Source organism: Ipomoea nil, unplaced genomic scaffold (genome assembly GCF_001879475.1).
Source record: "Ipomoea nil cultivar Tokyo-kokei standard unplaced genomic scaffold, Asagao_1.1 scaffold2823, whole genome shotgun sequence".
Lineage (NCBI taxonomy): Eukaryota > Viridiplantae > Streptophyta > Magnoliopsida > Solanales > Convolvulaceae > Ipomoea > Ipomoea nil.
In genome coordinates this window covers 87,901-114,954 of record NW_017619251.1, presented here as the reverse complement: position 1 = coordinate 114,954, position 27,054 = coordinate 87,901, and the positions used below count along the sequence as shown (strand labels likewise).

Genomic DNA, 27,054 nt, shown 5'->3' with positions numbered 1-27,054 from the left:
AGGAAAGATGGAGAAAAAATTGGCTAGTGTTTGGTGTTGGGTTTTTGCAAGAGTCAAGTGAGCACTCTTTCCTTAAAACCTTATTTTTCACCTCCCAAAGATGCTAGGAACGTTGTGGCCTAGGCTTCCTAGGATAAAACTTGCTAGTGATTCAATTTTTGAGCACTCAAACAAGGAATCGGGCGAGCAAGACACGGTTATGAACACAGTAGGCTAAAGAAGGAGTAGAAGCAGAGAGGTTTTGAGGCTAAAAAGATGAACTTTCGTGTTCTATTTCTGTGTAAAACTCTATTGCCTCTACCCTCTCTTATATAGGAGTTGAGGAGTTGAATAGCTTTTAATATAGGCATTTAAGGGCACCCCTACAACTCCTGTAACAGCAACCATTACCATGGATTTTAATTCAAAATTTGAAATTGGGATTAATTCCAAGAATTAATCCCGTAACAGCTGAATTAAATCCCAACAGTCACATGCTTTCGGGTAGCCAACACCATAGTCGAGCGTTCAGACCTTGGTAGGCCGAACTCTCGGCCTAGGCAGGCCGAAACTTAGAGTTTCGGCCATGGAGGCCGAGACCTCTCGGCCTAAGCACTAAGTGAAGGCTCGCCCTTCACCTCTTCAGTTCGGCTCACAGGCCGAAGGTCTCGACCTAAGCACTAAGTGAAGGCTCGCCCTTCACCTCCTCAGTTCGACTCACAGTCCGCAAGTGCCGGCGCACACGAGCTCGGGCTTGAATCAAGCCTTTTCAATCTCGTTTCTAATTGGAATTTTATTTGCACCCCCCCCCCCCCCCCCCACCGCGCGAGAGAGCCTCTATGCTATACAATTATACAAGCTTCAAAAGAGCTCTTGTATATAAGGGGGGAAAATCCTCATTCCAAACCAATGTGGGACAAAAGCTCACTTTTTCCCTTCATTTTCCAACTCAAGTGGGTCTACTTTGAGAATCAATATCTCATTCACCCATTATCCATTTTGAGCGTACAATATACCAATCTCTTCGTCTCACTACAAAGAATCCGAATCCACTTTGACCCGACCCAAATCGGAAGTGGACCCCACTGATAATTGTACCACAAAATAGCCACTTAATATGCCATTTTAAGCTATTTTTTCCAACAATCCCCCACATGAATGAAAAATTGATTTTCAGGGTATTTTGAAATCGGAAACAACTGTGTTCAAACGGTCGATCCCTGCATAGGATAGGTAGGGAGTCACTATACCCTTTGAACCTTCCCTTGTGAAGACATGTTTACTCTACTGGCTGTACGGTAGATCGCGATATCTTTGAACCGACTGCCGTTTGTGTAGACGATGACATATCTCACACAGGAATCTCCCAACCATGCTCTTGCTCTCACGAGTGTGCCCGTTTTGGTCGTGGGTCACCGTTCCTGGTTCTGCGAGAGTTTCTAAAGAATTGTGCCCAGCAATTCTCCTTTGAAGCGACCCTCACTTCTCTCTAACATAGGTGATTCTTTCTCGAGTATCCCGCATACTCAAGAATCATTAAAGCATTAACATGCTAGCCTCTTGCGGGAGTCACTGTTTTAACGAGGAGTGGTAGGGAGTCCGAGACCCCCACAGTGACGCGCTCCGTTCTATAATTTAGTTGTCCCATTGAACCTAGGTGCCAGCTAGGTTGGGTATCCACTATAGAACTTTTTAGTCCAATGGCATTAGACTCATTCCTCGTGTTAACTTCTCCACAACTTCTTTGCCTAACCCTTTGGTCAGCGGATCCGCTATATTGTCTTTTGACTTTACGTAGTCAATCGAGACAACACCAGTTGTGAGCAGTTGTCTAATGGTATTATGTCTCCGACGCACATGTCTAGACTTACCATTATACATATGGGTCTGTACTCTCCCAATTGTGGCTTGACTATCGCAATGCACACGTATTGGAGGTACCGGTCTTTCCCAATTAGGAATATCCTCTATAAAATGACGTAGCCATTCAGCCTCTTCACAACCTTTGTCCAAGGCTATCAGCTCAGATTCCATCGTGGATCTAGCTATCAGAGTTTGCTTAGAGGATTTCCATGCAACGGCTGCATCAGCTAGTGTAAACACGTAGCCACTCGTGGACTTAGAGTCCTTAATATCAGATATCCAATTCGCGTCGCTATACCCTTCAAGTACAGCGGGATATCTCCCGTAGTGCAGTCCAAGATCACGAGTATACCTCAAGTATCTCATAACCTTTACTATTGCCTTCCAGTGCATGGCACCGGGGTTACTCGTATATCTACTGAGTTTACTAACCGCATAGGCAATATCAGGCCTAGTACAGCTGATAAGATACATCAAACTACCAATGACCCGAGCATATTCCACTTGTGAAATACCTTCTCCGTGGTTCTTGGTTAGATGAATATTTGTATCAAACGGTGTTCTAGCCAATTGACCATGATCCTTGTTAAATTTCTCAAGGATTTTGTCAATATAATGTGATTAGCTCAACACGAGACCATCAGGTCTTCTAATGATTCTAATCCCAAGGATTAAATCAGCCAAACCCATATCCTTCATGTCAAATCTCGCATTTAACATGTTTTTGGTAGACTTGATCATCCGATCATTACTACCAACGATGAGAATATCATCGACATATAAAAAAAGAATGACGTAGCCGTCTATCGTTTCCTTAACGTAGACACATTTGTCACTTTCGTTTATTTTAAACCCGTTAGTTAACATCGCATGGTCAAACTTCTCGTGCTACTGCTTAGTCGCTTGTTTCAAACCATATAGCGATTTAACCAACTTACACACTTTCCTTTCTTGGCCCGGAACCACGAACCCTTCGGGTTGTTCCATATACATTTCCTCATCTAATTCGCCATTTAGGAAAGCGGTCTTAACGTCCATTTGATGAACTTCCAAGTTCCGTAGCGCGGCTATAGCAAGTATCATCCTAATGGAGTTTATTCTCGTCACGGGAGAATACATGTCGAAGTAATCGAGGCCCTCGCGTTGCCTGTAACCCTTGATTACAAGCCTAGCCTTATACTTCTCGATGGAACCATCGGGTTTCATCTTCCTTTTAAAGACCCACTTGGATCCTAAGGGTTTACTACCCGGAGGAAGATCAACAAGTTCTCAAGTGTGATTCTGTAAAATAGAATCCACTTCACTTTTAATAGCCTCTTTCCACATTGGTCCTTCCGTAGAAGTCACATCTTCTACATACGTTCGAGGCTCGTTCTCTATCAAACAAGATAGAAAATCGGGTTCATTTTCTAATAAACAAGTTAGAGTACCCGAATCATACTCTAACAAGTAAGTTAGAAAATCAGAACCGAATGATTTTCCAACTCTCGCCCGCTTACTGCGTCTCGGCTCGAGCTCGGGTTCTCTTTCGGATTCCCCGCTATCATTATCCATAGCTTCGTCAAACGTTCGTTTTGACGTACTCGGTCCCTCGTTGGACCTACAAGGAAATATATTTTCGAAGAAATATGCATTCCTTGATTCTATTATCCTGTTCTCGTGTACATCCAGATTATGGGACTCGTGTACTAAGAACCGATAAGCACTATTATTATGTGCATAGCAAATAAAGATACAGTCCACCGTCTTAGGACCTATCTTTACTTTCTTAGGTGTTGGCACTAATACTTTGGCAAGACACCCCCACACTTTCAGGTACTGGTAAGAAGGTTTCCTACCTTTCCACAACTCATAAGGCATCTTATCGAGCTTCTTGCGGGGTACCTTATTCAAAAGGTAATTACTTGTCAAAATCGCCTCACCCCACGCATCTTGAGGTAGGCCCGAACTTATAAGCATCGCATTCATCATATCTTTCAATGTACAATTCTTTCGTTCGGCAACACCGTTCGATTGAGGTGAGTAAGGTGCCGTACGTTCGTGTATTATACCTACACTTGCACAGAAGTCACCAATCGGTGCTTCGTACTCACCACCTCTATCGCTTCTAACCTTCTTAATCCTCTGATTAAGTTGGTTTTCCACTTCATTCTTATAAAGAATGAATTTATCAACGGCTTCATCTTTGCTTTTAACCAAATACACATAGCAGTATCGTGTGTTATCGTCGATAAATGTGATAAAATACTTATTACCACCTCTCGTTTGTATCGATCTAAAATCGCACAAATCACTATGGATTAATTCAAGTGGTTCAGTTTCCCTTTCAACCGATTTGAAAGGCACTTTTGTTAGTTTTGCCTCAACACAAATTTCACACTTGTTATTTGTGTCAATTTTAAAGTTAGGAATATGGTCCATGCTAATTAATCTACGCATAGAAGTAAAATTAACATGACCTAGTCTACCATGTCACAAACTGGAAGACTCAAGCAAGTAAACAGAATTAACTTTGCTTTTATTGATAACAGGAATTACACTAAGCTTAAAAAGCCCATCAGTTACATATCATTTACCAACAAACATCCCTAACTTGGACAAAACTACTTTGTCTGACTCGAACACCATGCGAAAGCCATGCTTGTTCAACAGAGAGCCAGACACAAGATTCTTCCTCAGCTCAGGAACATACAGCACGTTGTTCAACGTCAGTTCCTTCCCGGAAGTCATCTTCAGAATCACCTTGCACATGCCTTCCACAGCAGACTGAGCAGAGTTTCCCATCCACACCTTTTCACCCTCAACGGTCTCAAAGGTGTTGAACATCTCTCGGTTGCAACACAAATGCCTGGTTGCACCGGTATCAATGAACCATTCACGAGGGTTTGAGCCCACGAGGTTCACCTCGGTCACCATAGCCGAAAGGCTAATCTCGACCTCCTTCTGATTGCTATCTCCAACAACGTTGGCTTCAAAACTCTTGTTCTTCTTCCTTGGAGCCTTGCATTCAGATGCTCTGTGGCCATGCTTGCCACAATTGTAGCATTCACCAGGAAACTTGTTCTTGGCAACGCCACCTTTCGGACCTAGCTTTCGCATGTCCTTCTTGTTCCTCTTAGAGCTCTTACCGTGCTCCACAACATTGGCCTTAGCGCCAACAACGATAGAAACTTTCCTATCATTCGTCCTGTTCCCTTCCTCAATCTTGAGTCGCTGGATCAGGTCCTCCAGATTCATCTCCTTTCGCTTATGCTTAAGGTAGTTCTTGAAGTCCTTCCAACCTAGAGGCAACAAATGGATCACAGATCCCACTTGGAAGGCTTCACTTAGCACCATGCCCTCGTCACGGATCTCATCGAAGATTAATTGCAAATCTTCTACCTGACTTAGCACAGTTTTTTAATCAACCATTTTGAAGTCGAGGAATCGGCCAACCACAAACTTCTTTGAGCCGGCATCCTCACTTAGGTATTTGTGATCCAAAGCTTCCCACAACACTTTTGATGTGCTTATCTTTCGATATACATCATACAGCGTGTCACACAATCCGTTCAGGATGTAGTTTCGGTAAAGGAAGTCTGAATCCTTCCAATAGCCAACCGCCATCACGGATTGTGCATCTTGTTCCTTCAACTCGGGAAAAATCTCGGACAAGCTTGCCAAGCCGAGAGTTGCTAGGTAGAACAACATTTTCTGTTGCCACCTCTTGAAGTTCGAACCAACACTGGTGAACTTCTCCGGCTTTTCAGCCGAACCACTCAGTACCGACGGTACCCGAGACATGGGAATATATCCCTCAGTGCTCCCACCATCTTGTGAACCAACGTTCACTGGTGTAGCTTGGGAATTAGCAACATTGTTGCCGTTTCCTCCATTGTTGTTCTCAACAACATTTTCTTCCCCATTGTTCACGATAGGCAACTCGGGGTTCTCCATTTCTTCAAGGAAATTAGAGAAAACAACCAACGGGAAAACAAAGAATAATGTTTTAAGATTGTTGGAACCGTTGGTAGAAAAACCAATAATAATAAAAAAAATAAGATTATTATTTTCTGGAAAACAAGGGAAGGAAAGATGGAGAAAATTGGCTAGTGTTTGGTGTTGGATCTTTGCAAGAGTCAAGTGAGCACTCTTTCCTTAAAACCTTATTTGCCACCTCCCAAAGATGCTAGGAGCGTTGTGGCCTAGGCTTCCCAGGATAAAACTTGCTAGTGATTCAATGTTTGAGCACTCAAACAAGGAATCCGGCGAGCAAGACACGGTTATGAACACAGTAGGCTAAAGAATGAGTAGAAGCAGAGAGGTTTTGAGGCTAAAAAGATGAACTTTCATGTTCTATTTCTGTGTAAAACTCTACTACCTCTACCCTCTCTTATATAGGAGTTGAGGAGTTGAATAGCTTTTAAAACTCTACCGAACTCTACTGCCTAGGCAGGCCGAAACTTAGAGTTTCGGCCAAACTCTACTGCCTAGGCAGGCCGAAACTTAGAGTTTCGGCCATGGAGGCCGAGACCTCTTGGCCTAAGCACTAAGTGAAGGCTCGCCCTTCACCTCCTCAGTTCGGCTCGCAGGCCGAGGCCGAAACTTCCAGTGGCTAGATTGGAAAATGATATCGAAGTCTGGCATAACTCAGGTGCCGACGCACACGAGCTCGGGCATGAATCAAGCCTTTTCAATCTCATTTCTAGTTGGAATTTGATTTGCACCCCCCCCCCCCCCCCCCCGCGCACGCGAGAGAACCTCTATGTTATACAACTCTACAAGCTTCAAAAGAGCTCTTGTATATAAGGGGGGAAAATCCCCATTCCAAACCAATGTGGGACAAAAGCTCACTTTTTCCCTACATTTTCCAACTCAAGTGGGTCTACTTTGAGAATCAATATCTTATTCACCCATTATCCGTTTTGAGCGTACAATATACCAATCTCTTCGTCTCACTACGAAGAATCCGAATCCACTTTAACCCGACCCAAATTGGAAATGGACCCCACTGATAATTGTACCACAAAATAGCCACTTAATATGCCATTTTAAGCTATTTTTTCCAACATATATATATATATATATATATATATATATATATATATATATATATATATATATATATATATATATATATCCATCACCTCCTCTATCTTCTTAAAAACCAGAGTAATGAATGAGGAACCTAAGACTCAGTTATGAAAATTCTAAAAACTTTTGTAATTTCTGAAAACGATGATTGACTAAACTACTACATATGAAAAAATTTTACATACTAAAAATCTCAAATTATTCTGTTGGTGAATTTCTCATAAAAGCAACTTGAGAAATTTGACACCATTTTGTATCTCAAAAGTTCTGGTTTGATTACCTTTGTTTCTTAGTAAAGAAAATTAAAAATTGATATGATAGAGTGTTTCGCACGTCTGAAGACAATGATCAAGTGCTTATTTGTTTGTGCTAAGTTTTAAGTTTGTTATACGAGAGCCAGGTTGCAAACAAGTCATACTAAAGTTATTGAATAAGAGGCTAAGAAGTGGTTTTGATATAAGAAGGGGAATAAAATGTGAATTTCCTACTTTATCCCTCAAATTTTAAATATTTTTTAATTTTTCCGTCACTTTTAACGGACGGGGACCAAATGCGCCACTTCGTTCATAACTAAGGAATAAAAATAGATACGGTCATAATTCATGAACTAAGTCAGAAACTTGGGTATAACTCAGGAACCAAAGATACAATTTTCCCTATTTTAAATTGTTCTAGTTGTATCACTTTCACCCCAAAAAACTGTAAATTAAAGTGGTCCGCCACTTTAACTGCTCTAATCACTCTTACAAAGGCAGATATAATATGGATAATATTTCTTTTTCACCTAAGAAAGGGGATAGTCTTTAATTAAATTTTATTTTTATAAAAATACTTTTGATCACATGAGTATGGAAGTAATTTCACATTAAAGTCTAATCTTGAGGGATGTAAAAATATTTAGTCTAAAATTGCCAACTTTTTTTTTTTTATCATTCAATTAAAATAGTTTAAAAGAAAGGGAAAAAAATTACTTGCAGGACAAGATATTTAAATGATAAAATATAAAGTATAGGTTAGTCATCTTTATTAAACACTAAAATGTTAAAAATTTAAACAGATAATTAATTGTTGCAAATAAATTAAAATTATAAATTTAATTAATTAAATTTAAAAAGTATGACCAAATGTGTTATTAAAATGGATCTTTGAGAAAAGAATTTACAAAAGAAAATATATTTTTACTCCTTTATGTTGTTATGGTTTATGGAACAATACAATTGTTCAAGATTTAGTTCAAGATTCAACTCTGTACTTGTACTAAGTTAGATTGAGTTTATACTAATATTTAGACTTTAGTTCAAAGACAGGTTACTTACAGGCATTGAAGACGGAAGATCAAGGACTGAACCAAATACAAAGATAGTTCAAGGCAGTTAGTTTGTTACAAATTATTTCGGAAGGAGAATATAAAAGTCTTGACTATCTTCGGGCTTGAAATTGACGATTCAAGATTTACTCAGAGAAAATTTCAAAAATGAGAGAGGGTAGATTCGTCTCAACTAAGCAACTTGATGAATTAACATTCTTATCAAGTTGATTTCGACATTTGAAGCAATCCGGCTGTGACCATATGTTGACTACTCGGGAGAGCTGCAGTTGAGGGGGAGCCTCAACATGATCGATCGAGAGATCCTTCACCTATTCTTCAAGAAGTAACTCTGCATTTGAAGGCTATGGAGTAGCCGAGAAGTTTGGAGTTCTTCGCTCATATCGTTGTGGTTTGGTAAGACTTTTGACATTGATCATGAATGAAGAATTGGGCTACTGTTATGGTGCCCCCAGATGTAGAAATCGTTTTTCCGATCTGTGTTAACAAATTACATGTGTTCTTGATTACTTTGCTTGATTATCTCTTGCATGTTATGTGTGTGAATTTGTTTTTGAACTTCTTACTCAACTAGTTCATAGGCTGAATCGTCTCCATAAGACTATTGTGCACAGTCTCCTTGCGTTATTTCTCACAAACTGACTGTGTATTGACCATATCATACAACTAATTGATCTAGAAATTAGAGTTACCCTTATAAAATTCAAAATGTGATAATGTCACAAAATTAGAGAACTATAAGGAACCCCTATTTTCAGTTTCAGTAATCAATTCCACATTAGCATTTCATTGACAGACATGTTCTTGTTGACCAAGAAAGCATCTCCTCAATTCTCAACATATTTGTGTCATTATAAAGACATAATTACGTTGCGAAGTTATGTGTTTTTGCTTCCTAACATTCAACAACTTTATTTAATTATAATCTGTCCAAAAATAACGTACTTTATACAAGGTTACAATCACTTTACAATATATATATAATAAAATAATTAATTGCAAACCCAAAAAAAAAAAAAAAAAAAAAATATCTGGATCTGAAGAACCACGACCACCGTGGTTCTTGATCCATGGCCTCCAATGAAGGCGAAGGCTTCAATTGTACGTCGCGGTCTTTTCTTATATCATTATTATTATTATTATTATTATTATTATTATTATTATTATTATTATTATTATTATTATTATTATTATTATTATTATTATTATTATTATTATTATTATTATTATTTTCATATAGAAATATTTTATTCCAATAATTTTAAATATTATATGTGGATCAAAATATTGTCCACGTGGCAAGGAAGGTTTAGTTCCAAATGTTTTCCATTACGTGTCCATGGGACAACATGTGGTAAATTAATTTATAGAAATCAAATTTATATCAAATTATAATAAGATGTTGACATCTTGTAACTTATGATGAAACAAAACTTGTGAAAGTAAAATCTGACAACGAGATGTCGTGGACAAACATAATCAATCTTAAGAACAATCACGAATTTCTGCAAGAGTTACACACTTACACATCGATCTTCTCATTTTTAATCAAGCTTTGTTTGACTTTATAAAAATAATAATAAGAAGAAGAAGGAAAGAATAATAATAATAATAATAATAATAATAATAATAATAATAATAATAATAATAATAATAATAATAATAATAATAATAATAATAATAATAATAATAATAATAATAATAATAATAATAATAATAATAATAATAATAATAATAATAATAATAATAATAATAATAATAATAATAATAATAATAATAATAATAATAATAATAATAATAATAATAATGAATCAGCCACTACAATTAATACGTGTAATTATGTTATAACAATAAATACTGAATACTCCGTAATAATTTCAAAATATTTTCCTGTTGCGTATCGTCAGCATATTCCATAATATATAATTTAATGTTTTGAGATTGACAAAAGAATTTACAAAATATTTACTTAACGTGTTTAATTTGTCAATTGGTCAAAAAAACACTTAAATAATTTAACAACATAAATACTTAATATTTCAAAATCATATAACCACGTGCTTCGACTTAGGTCTGATATTACTTGTTAGGATCAACCTAGCGCATACCACTATGTCAAAATGTATAACTAACCAAAAAAGCACAATTTTATTTCCTTATACCACACCACATTCTTAAGAGGTAGAATGCTGGACTTACCCTTTCACCAGCATCCGCTCAAATTGAACACTGAATGTAACCTGAAAACGCAATTAGGCCACTAAACGAAAAAAAAAAAAAAAAAAGTGCAATTTCACCTGATAACATGTTACCATCATTTTTAGCATGTTACCTGCTTACGTGGCAGTTGAATTGGTATTTTTAATAATAAATTTTAAAAAATTAAAAATACTGTAATTAAATAAAAGAAATAAAATAAAAATAAAATGACGGGTGGCTAGCAGCCCCGTCTTTTTTTAAAAAAAATTTATTATTAAAAATTATTAAAAATGCTAACTCAGCTGTCTCGTAAGCAGGTAATCTGCTAAAATTGATGATAACCTGTTATCAAGTTAAATTGCATACATTTGAATGTTTAGTGATCTAATTGTATTTTCTGATTGTGTTCAGTGGTCAATTTGAACCTTATTCCTTGAAAAAATTATTTTCTCAATACCCTTTTTGGTCGGACTCCTTGAACGTGGTCGTAGTACGATCTAGCGGAGTTGTACTCTTGCATTAACTTTTCATTTTGATAGAGGTTTTCAAAGGGATATGGGAGGACGACTATGCAGTGTAGAGGAGTGTAGAAACATGTAATAAAAACAACATAAATTCTGTGACCATTGAGAGAATACCAGCTGTTAGTGTTGGGCTGTGTCAACAAAATGACAGGAAACATAAACAGTGTGGCATCACTGGCGTATGTAATGTGTATCCACACCACATCGTAACTGAAACCTAATCTGATCTCAAAACCAGCTGGATTTGCATGGGTCATCATCTACATTAATTAATTAAGTTAATTACAGTACAGATCGATCGAGGTTTATAGAGTTTAATAATCAATAACTTTTCTCGGATTAATTTAATTTTTTTTTTTTATGGAAAAAATGTTTGGAGTACAATGAATGGAAATTGAAAGGATTAAGCAAAAACCCAAAGAAAAATGGTTTTTTTTTTTTTTTTTTTGCCTAATTTTTTTTCTTGATTTTACGTTTCTAGAAAACCAGTCATCCTAAGAACAGAATTCCTAACTTGGCTCAAATCTCTGCCCTTGAGAGTCCGACCATTTCCGGTGCAGACGGAAAACGCCATCATTTTCCCGGCGATTCTCCGGCCGGTGATCACGTGCGGCGGCACCATTTCCCCGGCGGCGTCGTCCTCCACCGACCCACCCCCTTCCTTAGCGTCCACGCAGCCGCCGACCCACGGCGCCGTTCTTGTAGGCCAGTTGCCGGGGATGTTCACCGGCAGCGAAATCGACTCCCTCCTCGCCGCCGCGGCCGCCGTCACCGGCCTCCTCTGCTTCTTGTTTCTCGATCCTCGAAGACGACCCGCCGAAGCGCGCGCGCTATACTCGTAATCATCATCGTCGTCCTCAACCCCCTCAAACCCAGCTGGGCTTTCTTGAAACACAACCTCGGATTCTTGGTACTCTTCTGCCATGTCTAGAAGAAACAACCTCGTTCAATCGGCACCCTTGAAATGAAATCTTAGGAGATTGGAAAATTTAAGGAAGATGGAGTAGGAAAGATTAAGAGAAAGAGTAAGAATATATATAGGGGAGAAAGACAAAAGTGATTGATTGGATAACGAAGGAGTTTTCATCAGATGTCGTCACTGTAAGGAGCGAGGAGTGCGGTCCCGGCAAGTTTTCTCTCTCTTTCTCTCTCTCTATATAATCACACAAACAATAGTTACTGCGTGGACCGTGGACGGTCCAAAAACAACGTCGTTTATAATATTTAGTTTTTTTATGCGACCACTGTAACATATTTTTAATCTACAGTGTACATTATTCTAGCTCATAAAGTATATTATTTTTTACTTCAGGAGTTTCATTATTCTAATATATAAATCACATTATTCTAATACATTAAATATATTATTCCAACTCATAATCTACATTGTTCTAACTTATAAAATTTAATGACGTCATTTTGGATCGTATCCACACAAAGTTCATAATTTGCCTCACACAAAACAGCTCTCTTACTTGAGCCTCACGGCTTCGCTTGTGTGTATGCGTAGCTTTTGTGTGAAATTAGTTGAATTGACTTTTTTGGCATAAACTCCGATTCCATTTTGGAACTCTTTATGGCACAAAAATATACATTGAGAATTAGGAAAATTTTGAGTAAACTCGTAAAAAATAATCTCTTTTTAGGCTTTAATCGAATATACGAAAAAAAAAATGTAACTTCGTTTTAGATTTTTAGCTAATTATCACGTGCCATGTTAGATGTTAGCAATAGTAATTGTAAAAGGAAAAATGGTTAAATAGGCCCCTAAACTATACATCAAAAGTTAATTAGACACATAATTTTTTTAAAAAATACAATTAAACCCTCAAACATGTCAAATTGAGTCAATGAAGCCCAAGAACAGATAAATAACATGTTATTACAGGTCATTTCAATTCCGACAAAAAATCCGGTGCACGGCCCTCCGTTCCGGCAAAAAATTCTCCGATAACTCTTTGATCACCTTCCCCGGAGAATGCGATCTTTTCTAGTCACCTTCTTCAAGGGAAGGCAACCAGATTTGGTCGCCTTCCACGTAGATGGCGACCGGCGACCCGCGACGGCTTGGCTGTCGCCGGTCGCCTTATTTTTCGTCGGAACGGAGCGTCGGTCGTCGAATTTTTTACCAGAATTAAAATGACATGTAATAACATGTCATTTATCGGTTCTTGGGCTGCATCACTCAATTTGACATGTTTGAGGATTTAATTACACTTTTTTTAAATTTAGGGGCCTAATTGACTTTTGGTGTATAGTTTAGGGGCCAATTTGACCTTTTTCCCATTTTAAAATAAAATAGTCTCTACGGACGGGACCATGTGGGCTTAAAATTAATCCAGTGAAGTTTGAATCACCTAAGCTTTAATTTACTATAGTGGAATAAAGGCAAAATCAATGATTTTAATTTGCGTTGGGAAGGCCGGGTTTTTTTTGTAATCTGGAATTTTCAACATTGAAAATTAAAAAGAAAAAAGTTTAGAAAAGTTAAAGTAATCATCAATTAGCGATTATTGTAACGAATCCGTTACGCGCTCAAGTTGCCCAAACACGACCATTTTTCCTCCTTTTCAGACAAATATCTTATCTCCACTCTCTTCCAAATCAACAATTTATTTTCGAAAACTGTTATGTTAGGATATTATTATTATTTTTAATTGATAGGATTTTTTTTTGAATGGCGTATTACAAGAAGCACAGGGTTCTTTCATGTGCAACAGTGTACACTTCTGTGTACAACTACGGTCTACGTACATTAATGTGTGCAACAGTGTACACTTCTATGTGCAACAGTGTGCACTTCTCTGTGCAACTATGTACACTACTTTGTGCAACAGTGTATATCCATTCATGCAACGGTACACAATGTTTTGTGCAATATTGTACAATTTCATAGCAATTGCTAACGGTGTTTTGTGCAACAATGCATAATTTTTTGTGTAACATTGTACAATTACGTGAACGAGCTTATTCTAGACGCTAACAAGGCTAGAAACAGACACACCCACAAGTTTCGATCCATCACAACACCCCCCCCCCCTCCCCCCCCCCAAAAGAGAAAACAACCCACCGTATTTTAGCAACGACGAATAAGGAAAATGACAAACAAATTAATTAAAATCTCACAAACTTGAATTAGTTAATAATTAACATTCTTAATTTACGCTTAATCTTGATTAATAACTCAAAAACATGCAAAAGAATAGGGAATAAATTTAAAAATCTTTTATTTTAAACCATTGATCTTCACATTTTAATAGAATGGATTTGAAAACACTGACTCATGAAAAGAGGTGAACTCATATGATCATTGGTATATATATATATATATATATATATATATATATATATATATATATATATATATATATTGAAGAGTTCTTGTGTGGTTGTGCGAAGGACGCAGTTAAGCATTAAAATGGCACACCTTAAGTACACAACCCACGCACCTTAAGCACACAAACAAAACACCTTAAGAACACAAACCACGTACGTTAAGAACACAAACCACGCACCTTAATCACACAACAAAGCACCTTAGGAAAACAAACCACACACCTAAATTTTTAAAATGGTTCACCTTAAGTTTCCCACAACTGATGCACCTTAAACATACAAATCACGCACCTTAAGAAAGAAAACAACGCACCTTAAGAAGGAAACCCACGCACCTTAAATTTCAACAACTACTCACATTAAGCACAAACCCACGCACTTTAAGCACAAAACTCACGCAGCTTAAGCACAAAAATCACGCACTTTAAGCACAAAACTCACGCACCTTAAGTTTCAACAATTACTCACATTAAGTACATAACCCATGCACCCTTAAGCACAAAACTCACGCACCTTAATCACAAAAACCACACACCTTAAATTTGACCTAGATGCCCCCGTATTTATTTTTTTAATTTTGGTAATCTTAGACGTTGATTTAAGGAATATCAATGGCTTAGATTTAACCGCTCAACCGCACGAGTGATACTCAACCGCACGGGAACTAAATTATATATATATATATATATATATATATATATATATATATATATATATATATATATATATATATATATATATATATATATATATATATAGGTTCAGGTTCAGGTGCATTTAAGTGTTTCCCGTGCGGTTGTACGGGTGATTAATGTGCGCGAACTTTGTACTTAATGTGCATGAGTCTTGTGCTTAATGTGCGTGAGATTTGTGCTTAATGTGCGTGAGTGTGTAATGTTTAATGTGCGTGAGTTTTGTACTTAATGTTCGTGATTTTAGTGCGTAATGTGCATGAGTTTTGTGTTTAATGTGCATGAGTGTGTACTTAATGTGAGTTGTTGAAATTTTAAAGTGCATGAATTTTATGTTTAATGTGCGTGAGTTTTGTGCTTAATGTGCGTGAGTCGTGTGCTTAAGGTCGTGAGTGTGTACTTAATGTGAGTTGTTTTTAAAACTTAAGGTGCGTGTGTTTTTTTGTGCTTAACAGGCGTGAGTCTTGTGCTTAACATGCGTGAGGTTGTGTTCTGGAGGGGTTTTGTTTGTGTGCTAAATGTGCGTGTGTTGTGTACTTTAAGTGCGTCAAATTAATGCTTAACGTGCGTCCACCCGCACAACTGCACGGGAAGCCTCAAATGCACCTGATCCCTTCCATATATATATATATATATATATATATATATATATATATATATATATATATATATATATATATATATATATATATATATATATATATATATATATATATATATATATATATATATATATAGGGGTTCAAGTGAAAAAGAAGTCGCATGTGAAACGTGCGGGTGTATCTCAGCCATTCATCAGCTCATCTTTAAAAAAGAAATTTGCCACATGTGAGCCACAACAATGTGCCCTGGAAGGAGGAACAATGTGCACTAGAAGGCATAACAATGTGCACTGGAAGGCAAAAATGTGCATTGTAAAGCACAAAAATATGCAATAACTATTTAAAAGACTAAATTTAATACATGATCTTCAACACAAATCATAAAAGATCACAATATTCAACTAAAATTAGTAATTAGTGATTCATTCAAGATCAAAGCTCTTTAAAAAAAGAATATATAACACCTACATATGATCTTAAAGGTTGAAGGCATAAAAATGTGCACTGTAAGGTACAATAAATGTGCTCTTGAAGATGAGACAATGTGCACTGGAACTCTGGAAAGACAAAACTGTGCATGGTAAGGTTTAAATGTTGAAGGCACAACAATATGCACTATAAGGCATAACAATGTGCTATAGAAGAAGGGACAATGTGAACTTGAACTCTAGAAAAGCAAAAATGTGCATGGTAAGGTTTAAAGGATGAAGACAGAACAATGTACTTTGGAAGAAATGACAATGTGCACTGGAAGTCTATAAAGGAAAAAATGTTCATGGTAAGGAAGAAAATATGAAATAATTATTGAAACGACTAAATTTAATGCATGATCTTCAACACAAATCATAAACGATCACAATATTAAACTAAAATTAGTAATTAGTGATTAATTCAAGATCAAATACTCTATAAACTTATATATATATATATATATATATATATATATATATATATATATATATATATATATATATATATATATAATTATAGTCGAGCGGCTCACGAATTGCTCGGCCAAAGCTCAACTCGAGCTCAGTCAACGTTGAGCTCGAGTCTACCTATTCTTTATCGAGCTCGAGCTCGAACCAACTTGAGCTCAAGCTCGACTCGACTCGATTATACCCCTAGTATGGACAACTGATTAATTGAATCATATCATTATAACCCCACCCCGGTATCTGCCATAGTGGGTCTTATTTTCATCAAAATCAACCGTTCTTATAGTGACGTGCTAAAGAGAAAGATAAGATGGGCTAAAAGTAGGTCAAAGTAATTATGAAGCCACTGTACTATAGTGTTTATTTCAATTTAGTCCTTGTACCTTTATTATGTTCAATTTAGTCCCTCTACTTTAAAAAGTGGTGAATTAATAACATTTAAAGCTAAATCAAAATTTCCATAAAAAGTTGCTACCAAACTCCATGTCTCTTAGACTTCATGCATGTCACCATTACTCTATTATTTCCTCAATTCCTATTTCGTATCATTCTCCCTTGGTTGTGAAAGACTCGCCCCGAGTCCTCAAAATGTAGTGTTACCTCATCGGAGTAATATAAAGTCATGATGAGTGCCTTCAAATTTTTCTTTTTACGAACCTTAAAATACTCATATCTCCTAAAACTCAATTTTTGAAATCTCGCGACTGCCGATGGAGCTGTCGGTGCCATGGATGGTCTAATCGTCGTCCCGTTTGAAGCCATGAACGCAATTTAGCACTCTGATACCATATCACAGAATAAAGTGTTTGGGAGTGAGAGAGCGAAAGGAGAATTTCATACATTCAACGCATAAAATTGATATAGCAGTAAATTCATCCTCTCTCTCGCCGTTTTCGCGAGTTCTAGGGTTTTCCGAGGTTTTTATTGCGTTTTGACCGTGATGACGACAGATTGCCGGAAAGTCACGATGGAAGTCGATGATGTCGCCGACCAGTGTGCGGGCCTGACTCTGGCAGACGTTGATGATGATGGAAGCTTCATGCAGATTATGGATGAGAATGACGATACGGTTGTAGAAGAGGACTGCTACTATGCGGTAGGGAGGTTAATCACAACCAGGTCAGTACGCTTTGCTTTCTTTCAAGATACTATGGCTGGGGTGTGGCAGCCGGCTATGGGGGTTAATATGCGGGAGTTGGAGCCCCGAAAGTTTTTGTTCCGCTTCTATCACGAGGGGGACCGTAGTAGGATATTGAGCGAGGGGCCGTGGGCATATGAGCAAAGCTTGTTGGTGATGAAGGAGGTGCCGTCTGGGGTTGATGCGGAGACGGTAGCCCTAACGCATGCTGAGTTTTGGGTTTAGATTCATGCACTGCCGGTGGGGTTTCGGAGTGATGTAGTGGTGAGGGCAATTGGCTCGTTTGTGGGCTCGGTTGTTCAAACGGACTCTCGTAATTTTGATGGTTCGTTACAAACGTTTTTCCGTGTTCGGGTCTCCATTGATGTGTCTAAACCACTTAAGAAGCAGATGAGATTGAAGAAGGGGGGTGCTGGATGGGTTGTGGTGGATTTCCGGTACGAGAGGCTACCCACGTTTTGTTTCCTGTGTGGGGTGATTGGGCACGGGGATAGATTCTGCCGTCTAACATTGGGGCGGGAGCAACCGATTGTGGAAAAGCCTTATGGGGCTTGGATTAGGGCGGGGACGAGGAGAGCTACGCCGACGCAAAATCAGTGTTGGATCCCACTGCAGGTTGCTGCTGAGAGGAAGCTCTGGAGGTCACCGACAATGGGGGGTGTGGCCAGTGTTGGTGAGGAGAGTGGTGGACTGGATGGGGAGGCCGGGGTGGAGAAGGGGGTACGAGGCAGTGTTGGGGGCGGTGGAGGGGGTTCTGTACTGGAAACTCGGGATGGTGGCAGTGTGGGGGGCGGTGTTGGGGGCAGTTTAGTGGGAGGAAGGGAGGGTGGCAGTGAGGGGAGAGACGTTGGGGGCAATGTTGGGTTGAGAGGGGAAGTTGGCAGTGTGGTTGGCGAAAGTAGGGGCAGTATTGTGGGAGGGAATGTGGGTGGCAGTGTGGGTGGCAGTGTGGAGTGCGGGGGAGGGGGCAGTGTTGTGGGGAGGGGGACGGTGGTTGTGTGGTGGTTGGGGAGCAGAAACGGAGGCGTGTGGATGAGGTGGCGGCGGAGACGGAGATGGACTGTGATGCTACGGGTTCAAAAAACGGCTTGGAGGCGGGTCTTGCGGCACAGACCCGCCCAGAATTATGAGTCTTATATCATGGAATTGTCGGGGGCTTGGCAACCCTACGGCGATTCGGGTTCTAGCGGAATTGGTCCGTTCTAAGAGGCCGTGTGTACTTTTTCTTGTTGAGACTTTTGTTGATAGGCACAGGATGGAGGAGGTGCGTGTACAGTTGCGGTATGATAGTGTGTTTGCCGTGGATTCGGATGGGCATAGTGGATTCGGATGGGCATAGTGGGGGACTTGCGGTATTGTGGATGAATACGGTGGAGTTGAGGGTAACGGGTTATTCTACTAATCATGTGGATGCTGAGGTTGAGTTGGATGTTGGGAGTCCGAAGTGGCGTTTAACGGGGTATTATGGATATCCGGAACGTACCCGACGTAGGGAGGCCTGGCAGATGTTACGCACGCTATCGGGGCGGAGTCAGTTGCCTAGGTTGGTTGTGGATGACTTTAATGATCTTATGGACCAGTCAGAGAAACGGGGGCATGTGCCTCACCCGGAGTGGCAGATTAATGGGTTTAGAGTGGCGGTGGATGATTGTGGTCTGCATGATGTGCCTTTTAGTGGAAATCAGTTCACGTGGGTGAAGTCCAGGGGAACTGATCATATGATTGAGGAAAAGTTGGATCGTGTCCTTGCATCTGATGATTGGCTTATTCTATTTCAGGGTGTACGGGCGCAATCTTTAGTTGTCCCTTACAGTGATCACTCGCCGTTGTTAGTCACTCCAGTTGTGTTACCCGGGATTCGGAGACGGCCACGGTTTTGTTTTGATAATATGTGGCTACGGGAGGATGTGTGCCGAGAGATTGTGGTGCAGAGCTGGACTCGGTTTGCGGGTTTGGATACTATCTCTAGAATCGGTATGTGTGCCACGGATATAGCCCGATGGGGACGTCAGTATAATAAGGAGTTCTAGCGGAGGATGGATCGTTGTAAGGGTCAGATGGAAAGGTTGTGTATGCGGCGAGATGGGTATGGGATGAGAGGTTATGCAGCTGCGCAGAAGGAGCACTTATTTTTGTTAGAACAGCAGAGTTTGTACTGGAAGCTGCGGGCTAAAGAGCATTGGTATAAGGGGGCGATGTGAATAGTAGGTTCTTTCATAATTCGGTAAAAGCCCGCCGGCGGAGGAATAAGGTGGTGAGGTTGCAGGATGGGGAGGGTAATTGGGTTGAAGGGGAGGATCAGTTGGGGGAGTTGATGGTGGCGTATTTTGAGGAGTTGTTTTCGCTGGACTACGGGGATGTACAGGAGGTGATTGATGTTATTACAAAGAGGGTTTCTGATGTGGATAATGCGGGGTTGTTAAGGCCGCTGAGTATGGACGAGGTCCGTGAAGCGGCTTTTCAAATGCATCCTGATAAATCGCCTGGACCTGATGGGTTTGGCCCGAGGTTTTTTCAGCACTACTGGGACATTGTCGGGGGAGAAGTGTGGTTATTTTGTAAGCAGTTTCTTGAGACTGCGAAATTGCCCCAGAAGGCAACTGAAACCTTTATTGTGTTGGTGCCTAAGAAGCCGAGTCCGGTATCTATGAAGGATCTTCGCCCTATAGCTCTGTGCAACATGGTTTATAAAATCGCGGCTAAGGTATGTGCTAACAGGTTGAAACATATGTTGCATAATTTGATTTCTTGTGCACAGAGTGCTTTTATTCCGGGGAGGCTAATCTCGGATAACATAATGTTGGCATATGAGGTGCACCACTACCTGAAGAGGAAAACGCAGGGACAAAATGGTGTTGTGGCATTGAAGTTGGATATGTCCAAAGCTTATGATAGGGTTGAGTGGCTGTATCTGGAGGCGGTAATGTTGAAAATGGGATTTGCTAAGCAGTGGGTTGATTTGATGATGGAGACGGTTACATCTGTGCGTTATAGTGTGCTGCATGAGCACCGGCAGTTGGGGCCTATATTACCGGGAAGGGGACTTCGTCAGGGGGACCCGCTTTCGCCCTATTTGTTTCTGTTTGTAACCGAGGGACTCAGTGCATTGTTGGAGAAGAGAATGGCTGGGGGTGTGTTGCATGGTGTCACAGTTGCTAGAGGAGCCCCGGCGATCTCTCACCTTCTATTTGCTGATGACTGCTTCTTGTTTCATCGGGCGAATTTGGATGAGAGTGTGCAGATGAGGTATGTTCTGGATACTTACTCTAAGGCTTCGGGCCAATGGGTTAATTATGATAAGTCCACTGTGTGCTTTAGTGCAAATGTTCAGCAGAATGTGCGGAATGAGGTGGTGGAGGTTCTGGGGGTGGAGGAAAGGGTTACGAGTGGGAGTTATTTAGGGCTACCATCCCTAGTTGGCAGTGGAAGAAGGAGATTCTGGGTTTCATCAAAGACCGAATACTTGCTAAGATCAGATCGTGGAGTGCAATGTTCCTATCGAGAGCAGGTAGGGAAATCCTGTTGAAGAATGTGATTCAAGCAATGCCCACCTTTGCAATGATGATTTTCTTGTTACCTGTGGGGCTGTGTCGAGAGATTGAGACGTTGATGAATCAGTATTGGTGGACTGGCAGTATAGGAGGGGGTCGGGGCATCCGGTGGCGCTCTTGGGAAGGGTTGTGTAAGCCGAAGGTTTGTGGAGGTTTAGGGTACCGGAAATTGCATGAGATGAATAAAGCGTTGCTTGGGAAGAAAGCTTGGCGCTTGGTAACCAGACCACAGTCTTTGGTGGCTCGGGTTTACAAAGCGCGTTATTACCCGAGGTGTGGTTTCTTTGATGCAACGGAGGGAAGTAATCCCTCTTACATTTGGAAGGGTATTATGGCGGTACAGGGGGTGTTGAAGGAGGGGTGTAGGAGGGTCGTTGGGAATGGGGCGGACACGATAATAGGTTTGGATCCCTGGTTGCCAGATGACAACAATCCATATGTAGAAACAGAGTTGCACCAGTCTGTCTTTGGAGCCCGGGTGACGTCTTTGTTAAATGACCAAGGTACGGGATGGGATTATGGTTGTATTAATGATATTTTTAACTCCCGTGATGCAAGATTGATTATGAATATTCCGGTTAGTTGGCGCAGGCCTGTTGATCGCTGGACTTGGCATTGGGATTCGAAGGGGATGTATTCTGTTAAGTCATGCTACAAACGGCTTACCATGGTTGCCTTGGATGATCGGCCATGGTCACGTATATGGAGTTTACATGTCCCCCCTAAGGTAAAATGTTTCTGTTGGCAGCTAGCTTCTGAGTTTCTTCCCACGCGTGATGCGTTGGCTGTGAAAAGGGTAGCTTGTTCACTTGATTGTCATATGTGTAGGCTGGTGGCCGAGTCTGCGGTCCATCTTTTTGTAAACTGTGCGGAGGCCAGGCGGGTTTGGAGCCTATTGGGTGTGCCACAGCTGAATGCTTATGTAGGTGATAATATCTCTGATTGGTTTTTTTGGTGTGTTAGCAAGTTGTGTGCTGACTCTTTGCCACGGTTTGTAATGGTATGTTGGGGATTGTGGACAAGCAGGAATGACAGTGTCTGGAAGGGCAGTGTGTATAATTCAGCCACGGTGGTGCAGCGTGCCCTAGACTTTCTGGAGGGGTGGCGTGGGGCGAATCAGGAACATCGTGTGAATGGGCCGGTGGACGCTGACCACTGGAAGAAGCCGCGGTTGGGCAGGTTTAAATTAAATACGGATGTTTCGGTCCGGTAGGAGGAAGGACGGATGGGGTTGGGTTGGGTGCTGCGGGATGAGAATGGGGGGTTCTTGGCGGCTAAGAATGTGCTTCTAGCAGGAACTTATTTGGTGAAGGAAGCCGAGGCCTTGTGTGTAAGAGAAGCTCTCAGCTGGCTGAAGGTTACGGGACTAGGACGTGTGGATGTGGAGATGGACTCACAACTGGTATGTAATGCTATTCATTCTGTGTCTTTTGGTTCAGCTTTTGGCTATTTGGTGGATGATGTAAAGGATTTGGTATCTGAAATTGAGGATGTAAAATTCTATTTTGTTAAGCGATCTGCGAATCGTGCCGCTCACTGTGTTTCTAGGGAGGCCTTTTCTGAGACAGGTTGCGGGGAGTGGCTGGACTCCCCTCCATCTTTTCTTGTAAACATTCTTCATTCTGATATAATGAATTAATGGCTCGTTTGGTTCACGGAATAGGCCGGGAATGACATAGCATTCCCAGTAATAGGCCTATTCCTTTGTTTGGTAACCATTTCTATTACCAGGACCTATTACCTCAAATAAGGTAATAGCTATTACTAGGGCCCCCTGGTATTAGCCTATTACTGAATGCTCAGGAATAGATTTTAGAATCTATTTTCTTTTTTACCCCTTTCTTTAACCTCATTTTTTTTATCCTATATATAAATTTATCCTATTTCACCATCGTCGTCGCCACCACCACCATCATCGCCGCCGCCGCCGCCACCACCACCACCATCGCCACAACCGTCGCCGCCCCCACCACCATCGCCGCCCCCACCACTGCCACCGCCACCACCACCACCACTACTACCCCAGCACCACCACCGCCACCACCACCATCATCACCACCGCCACCACCATCGTCGCCGCCGCCGCCACCACCGCCACCGCCACCAGAACCACCACCCAGCAGCACCATCGCCACCACCACCGCCACAACCGTCGTCGCCCCCACCACCGCCACAACCGTCGTCGCCCCCACCACCACTGCCGCCCCCACCACTGCCACCGCCACCACCACCACTACCACCCCAGCACCACCACCACCACCATCACCACCACCGCCACCACCATTGCCACCACCACCGCCACCACCACCACCACCATCACATATTTTTATAAGGGTATTTATGTCTTTTAAAACATATTTCATTTATATTCCTTAAATCAACCAAACACTGTAATACAATTCCTAAAGTCTATTCCTTCCGCGAACCAAACAATAGAATACAATTCCTATTCTATTCCTTGCCTATTCCATTCCTTATGGAATAGCATTCCTATTACCTCAAAATTCATTCCGTGAACCAAACATAATGTAAGTTTACTTTCTCAAAAAATTGATATAGAAGTATTACAGAGGTAATATATATACAGTTGGAACTACTATGAGCAGGTGGCGAGAATCAACAGAAAAATTGAAAACTAAAATATCCTAACTGACTAAAAGATTTTTAATCCTCCAATATATTACATGGGATCCTGTGTGAAAGGTAATTAGGAGGTAACATATATGGTTTTATACGTCAAATGGGTTAATTTCACAATTTTAATACATTTAAGAGTTCAATTGAATGTATTTTTAGTTTGAGATTTAATTACACTTTGATATATAATTGTATCAGTGAATTTATTTGACTTTTATCCTAACATATAATTTCATTATTTCTATATTAGTATTGTTTGGATTTTCACACAAAATAACTTCATCCATTAGAACAAGAACTACATACACCACTTTGGTGCTTGCATAGGGGTACTATTAATAAAGCTCCATGTTAATTAATAATGAAAATTAAACATGTCCTATAACTCATGGACTAAAACTGTAATTTTCCTATGTTAAAAGAAATGTTGATTATCGAACATTAGAAATAGAAATGAATATACAATATTTTTTAAAATGCCATTAATTCTCCTTTCAGGAAAAAAAATGTCATTAATTCTTCTTATATTTATAATAGAGCAAATTTTATATTTAATCCTCGACTATTGTGGCATTGCCACATTTAGTCTTATTCTTTTAATTTTGTCATATTACATCCCTAACTTTGAACAACTTCCACTTTTAATCCTTGACTATTGTGGCATTGCTACATTTAGTTCTATTCTTTTAATTTTGTCATATTGCATCCATAACTTTGAACAACTTTCACTTTTAGTCATCGACTATTGTGACATTGCCACATTTAGTCCTATTCTTTTAATTTAATTTTGCCATATTACATCCATGACTTTCATTTAATTGTCACCATTAATCTTCCGTTAAAAATTTTGTTAACTTACCGTTTAAAGATATCACTATGTTGCAATATCGTAACTTATATTACTATGTTGCAATATCATAACTCATATAACAAAGGAAAATAAATCCTTACACATATCGTAACTCATATTCCTATGAGTTATGATATTATATCCTTTGATATTTACGATATTCCTAATGCGTTCGAAATATGAGTTACGATATGTGTAAGGATTTTTTCATATGTTATTTGTCAATTCTAACGGTAAATGAATGGAAATTTTGATGGAAGATTAATGGCGGCAATCAAATGAAAGTCATGGATGTAATATGACAAAATTAAAAGAATATGACTAAATGTGGCAATGTCATAATAGTCGATGACTAAAAGTGGAAGTTGCTCAAATTCATGGATGCAATATGGAAAATTAAAAGAATAAGACAAAATATGGCAAGGACACAATAGTCAAGGACTAAAAGTGGAAGTTGTTCAAAGTTAAGGATGTAATATGGAAAAATTAAAATAATAGGATTAAATGTGACAATGTCACAATAGTCAAGGACTAAAAGTGGAATTTGCTCATTTATAATATTTATCATTCTTACTATTTTTTATTATAGTATTATTCTTAGAGAATATAAAAATAATTATACCAACAACAAATGGCTTAATGAGTTCAATTTTGTTTTGTTTTGTTTTTTTTTTTTTTTTAAATTGTGAATTAAATATTTGTAATTAGCTCAATAGACCTTAAAGAGATTATCTTTTTTAAAAAAACTTAATATTAAAAGAATAAAAGTTTAATGTGGTTTTCAAAAAAAAAAAAAAAAAAAAAACAGTTTAATGTACTTTTAAAATACCACCAAAAAAAAAAAAATTTCTTTGTAGAAAATAAAAATGGATTACGTACGGGAAATTTGATGGCTGTGAATTAATTTGGTAGGGTTTGGTTAGAGAGTCGAATCTTAGGTATGACAAATTATCGTCATCTTGACTGAATTTTGGTAATGATTTATCTCATGCACGTGTGAGATGATTGGACAACGTAGAAAAAGTATTAGCCTCATAAATTGAATAATTCTCATCCTTTTTTTTTTTTCTAATTATTTGTTCAAATTTCTGGCTTTAACGAAAGACTAATTGATTAGAGGTAATATATATATATATATATATATATATATATATATATATATATATATATATATATATATATATATATATATATATATATATATATATATTTGATAAAATTAATTGGTAAGAAACACATTAAAAATAACAAAACAAAAAAAAAAAAAAAAAAAAGCAAGCATGTGTCAACTACTATGGTCACACTTTTGTTACCATACCAAATGAGTGTTCACACGATCAAACTCTCATAAAATATATATTAATGATAATTTGAAATATATATTGAAAAATATTTAATAATAAATAGAAATATTGTATGTATTATATTAAATCATTCTACATATTTAATTTAAAACAAATTGGAAATTATAATAATTTATTTTTTGCCAAACTTAAAAATGAATGAGATGAAATAATATTTAAAAATATGTGTCAATCCAAGTTATGTTTTATTTTTGTATAATAATAATAATAATAATAATAATAATAATAATAATAATAATAATAATAATAATAATAATAATAATAATAATAATAATAATAATAATAATAAAAAGTATGCATTTTTTGTACCATTGCATGCAAAGGCTAGTAATGTAAAATATAATTTTTGATACATTGCAAAATTAAGCTTGACAACAAATGTTTAAAATTTCATCATTGCTTTGTTGCTCAAAAATATTGTTAGAAATTATCACAATTTTCAGTACTTGTATTCGCTCATAATTTCAGAACTTGTATTCGCTCATTCTCTAGCTTTCTCTCTCGTTTCTTGTGTTTCGCTCCGATCCGCTTGCTTCACGGAGGCAGCACCATATAGAAATCTCAGCGAAACACCAGAAATGAGAGAGAAAGCTATAGAAACCCTAGCTTTGCAATAAGCATCGTTAAGGACTGTACATATTATTTGGTTACATATTCATTTATTTATTTATAAAATGAAAAAAAAAAAAAAAAAAAAGCAAACTTACCATTGAAGAGTATAAGAAAAAAAATATTGTGTATGCATGTGCATGATAATAATAATGTGAAAAGATAATAGAAATTATAACGACATAGATATTTTTGTCCCAAAAATTATGTAATACAACATTTATAGCATTAGGCACAAAAAAAAGTTAACAGAAAAAATGGAGATAGAACTAGGGACATAACCTCGATTGAAACTTATTATGTCTTTAGATTAGATATGTGTTGAATTTAGGGCAATATTGTGAAACCTACCAAGGTGGTCCTCCAAATTAT

At 38.7% G+C, this 27,054-nt stretch overlaps 2 protein-coding genes across 2 annotated transcripts; one reads left to right on the top strand and one right to left on the bottom strand.

Annotated features, from left to right (window-relative positions):
* Window positions 1-11,434: 11,434 nt before the first annotated feature.
* Window positions 11,435-11,890, bottom strand: LOC109158576. The gene has a single exon (XM_019306463.1). The coding sequence runs from the start codon at window positions 11,888-11,890 to the stop codon at window positions 11,435-11,437; it is 456 nt and encodes a 151-aa protein (XP_019162008.1).
* A 10,557-nt stretch (window positions 11,891-22,447) lies between these two features.
* Window positions 22,448-22,861, top strand: LOC109158575. Its single transcript, XM_019306462.1, has one exon. The coding sequence runs from the start codon at window positions 22,448-22,450 to the stop codon at window positions 22,859-22,861; it is 414 nt and encodes a 137-aa protein (XP_019162007.1).
* The last annotated feature ends 4,193 nt before the right edge of the window (window positions 22,862-27,054 follow it).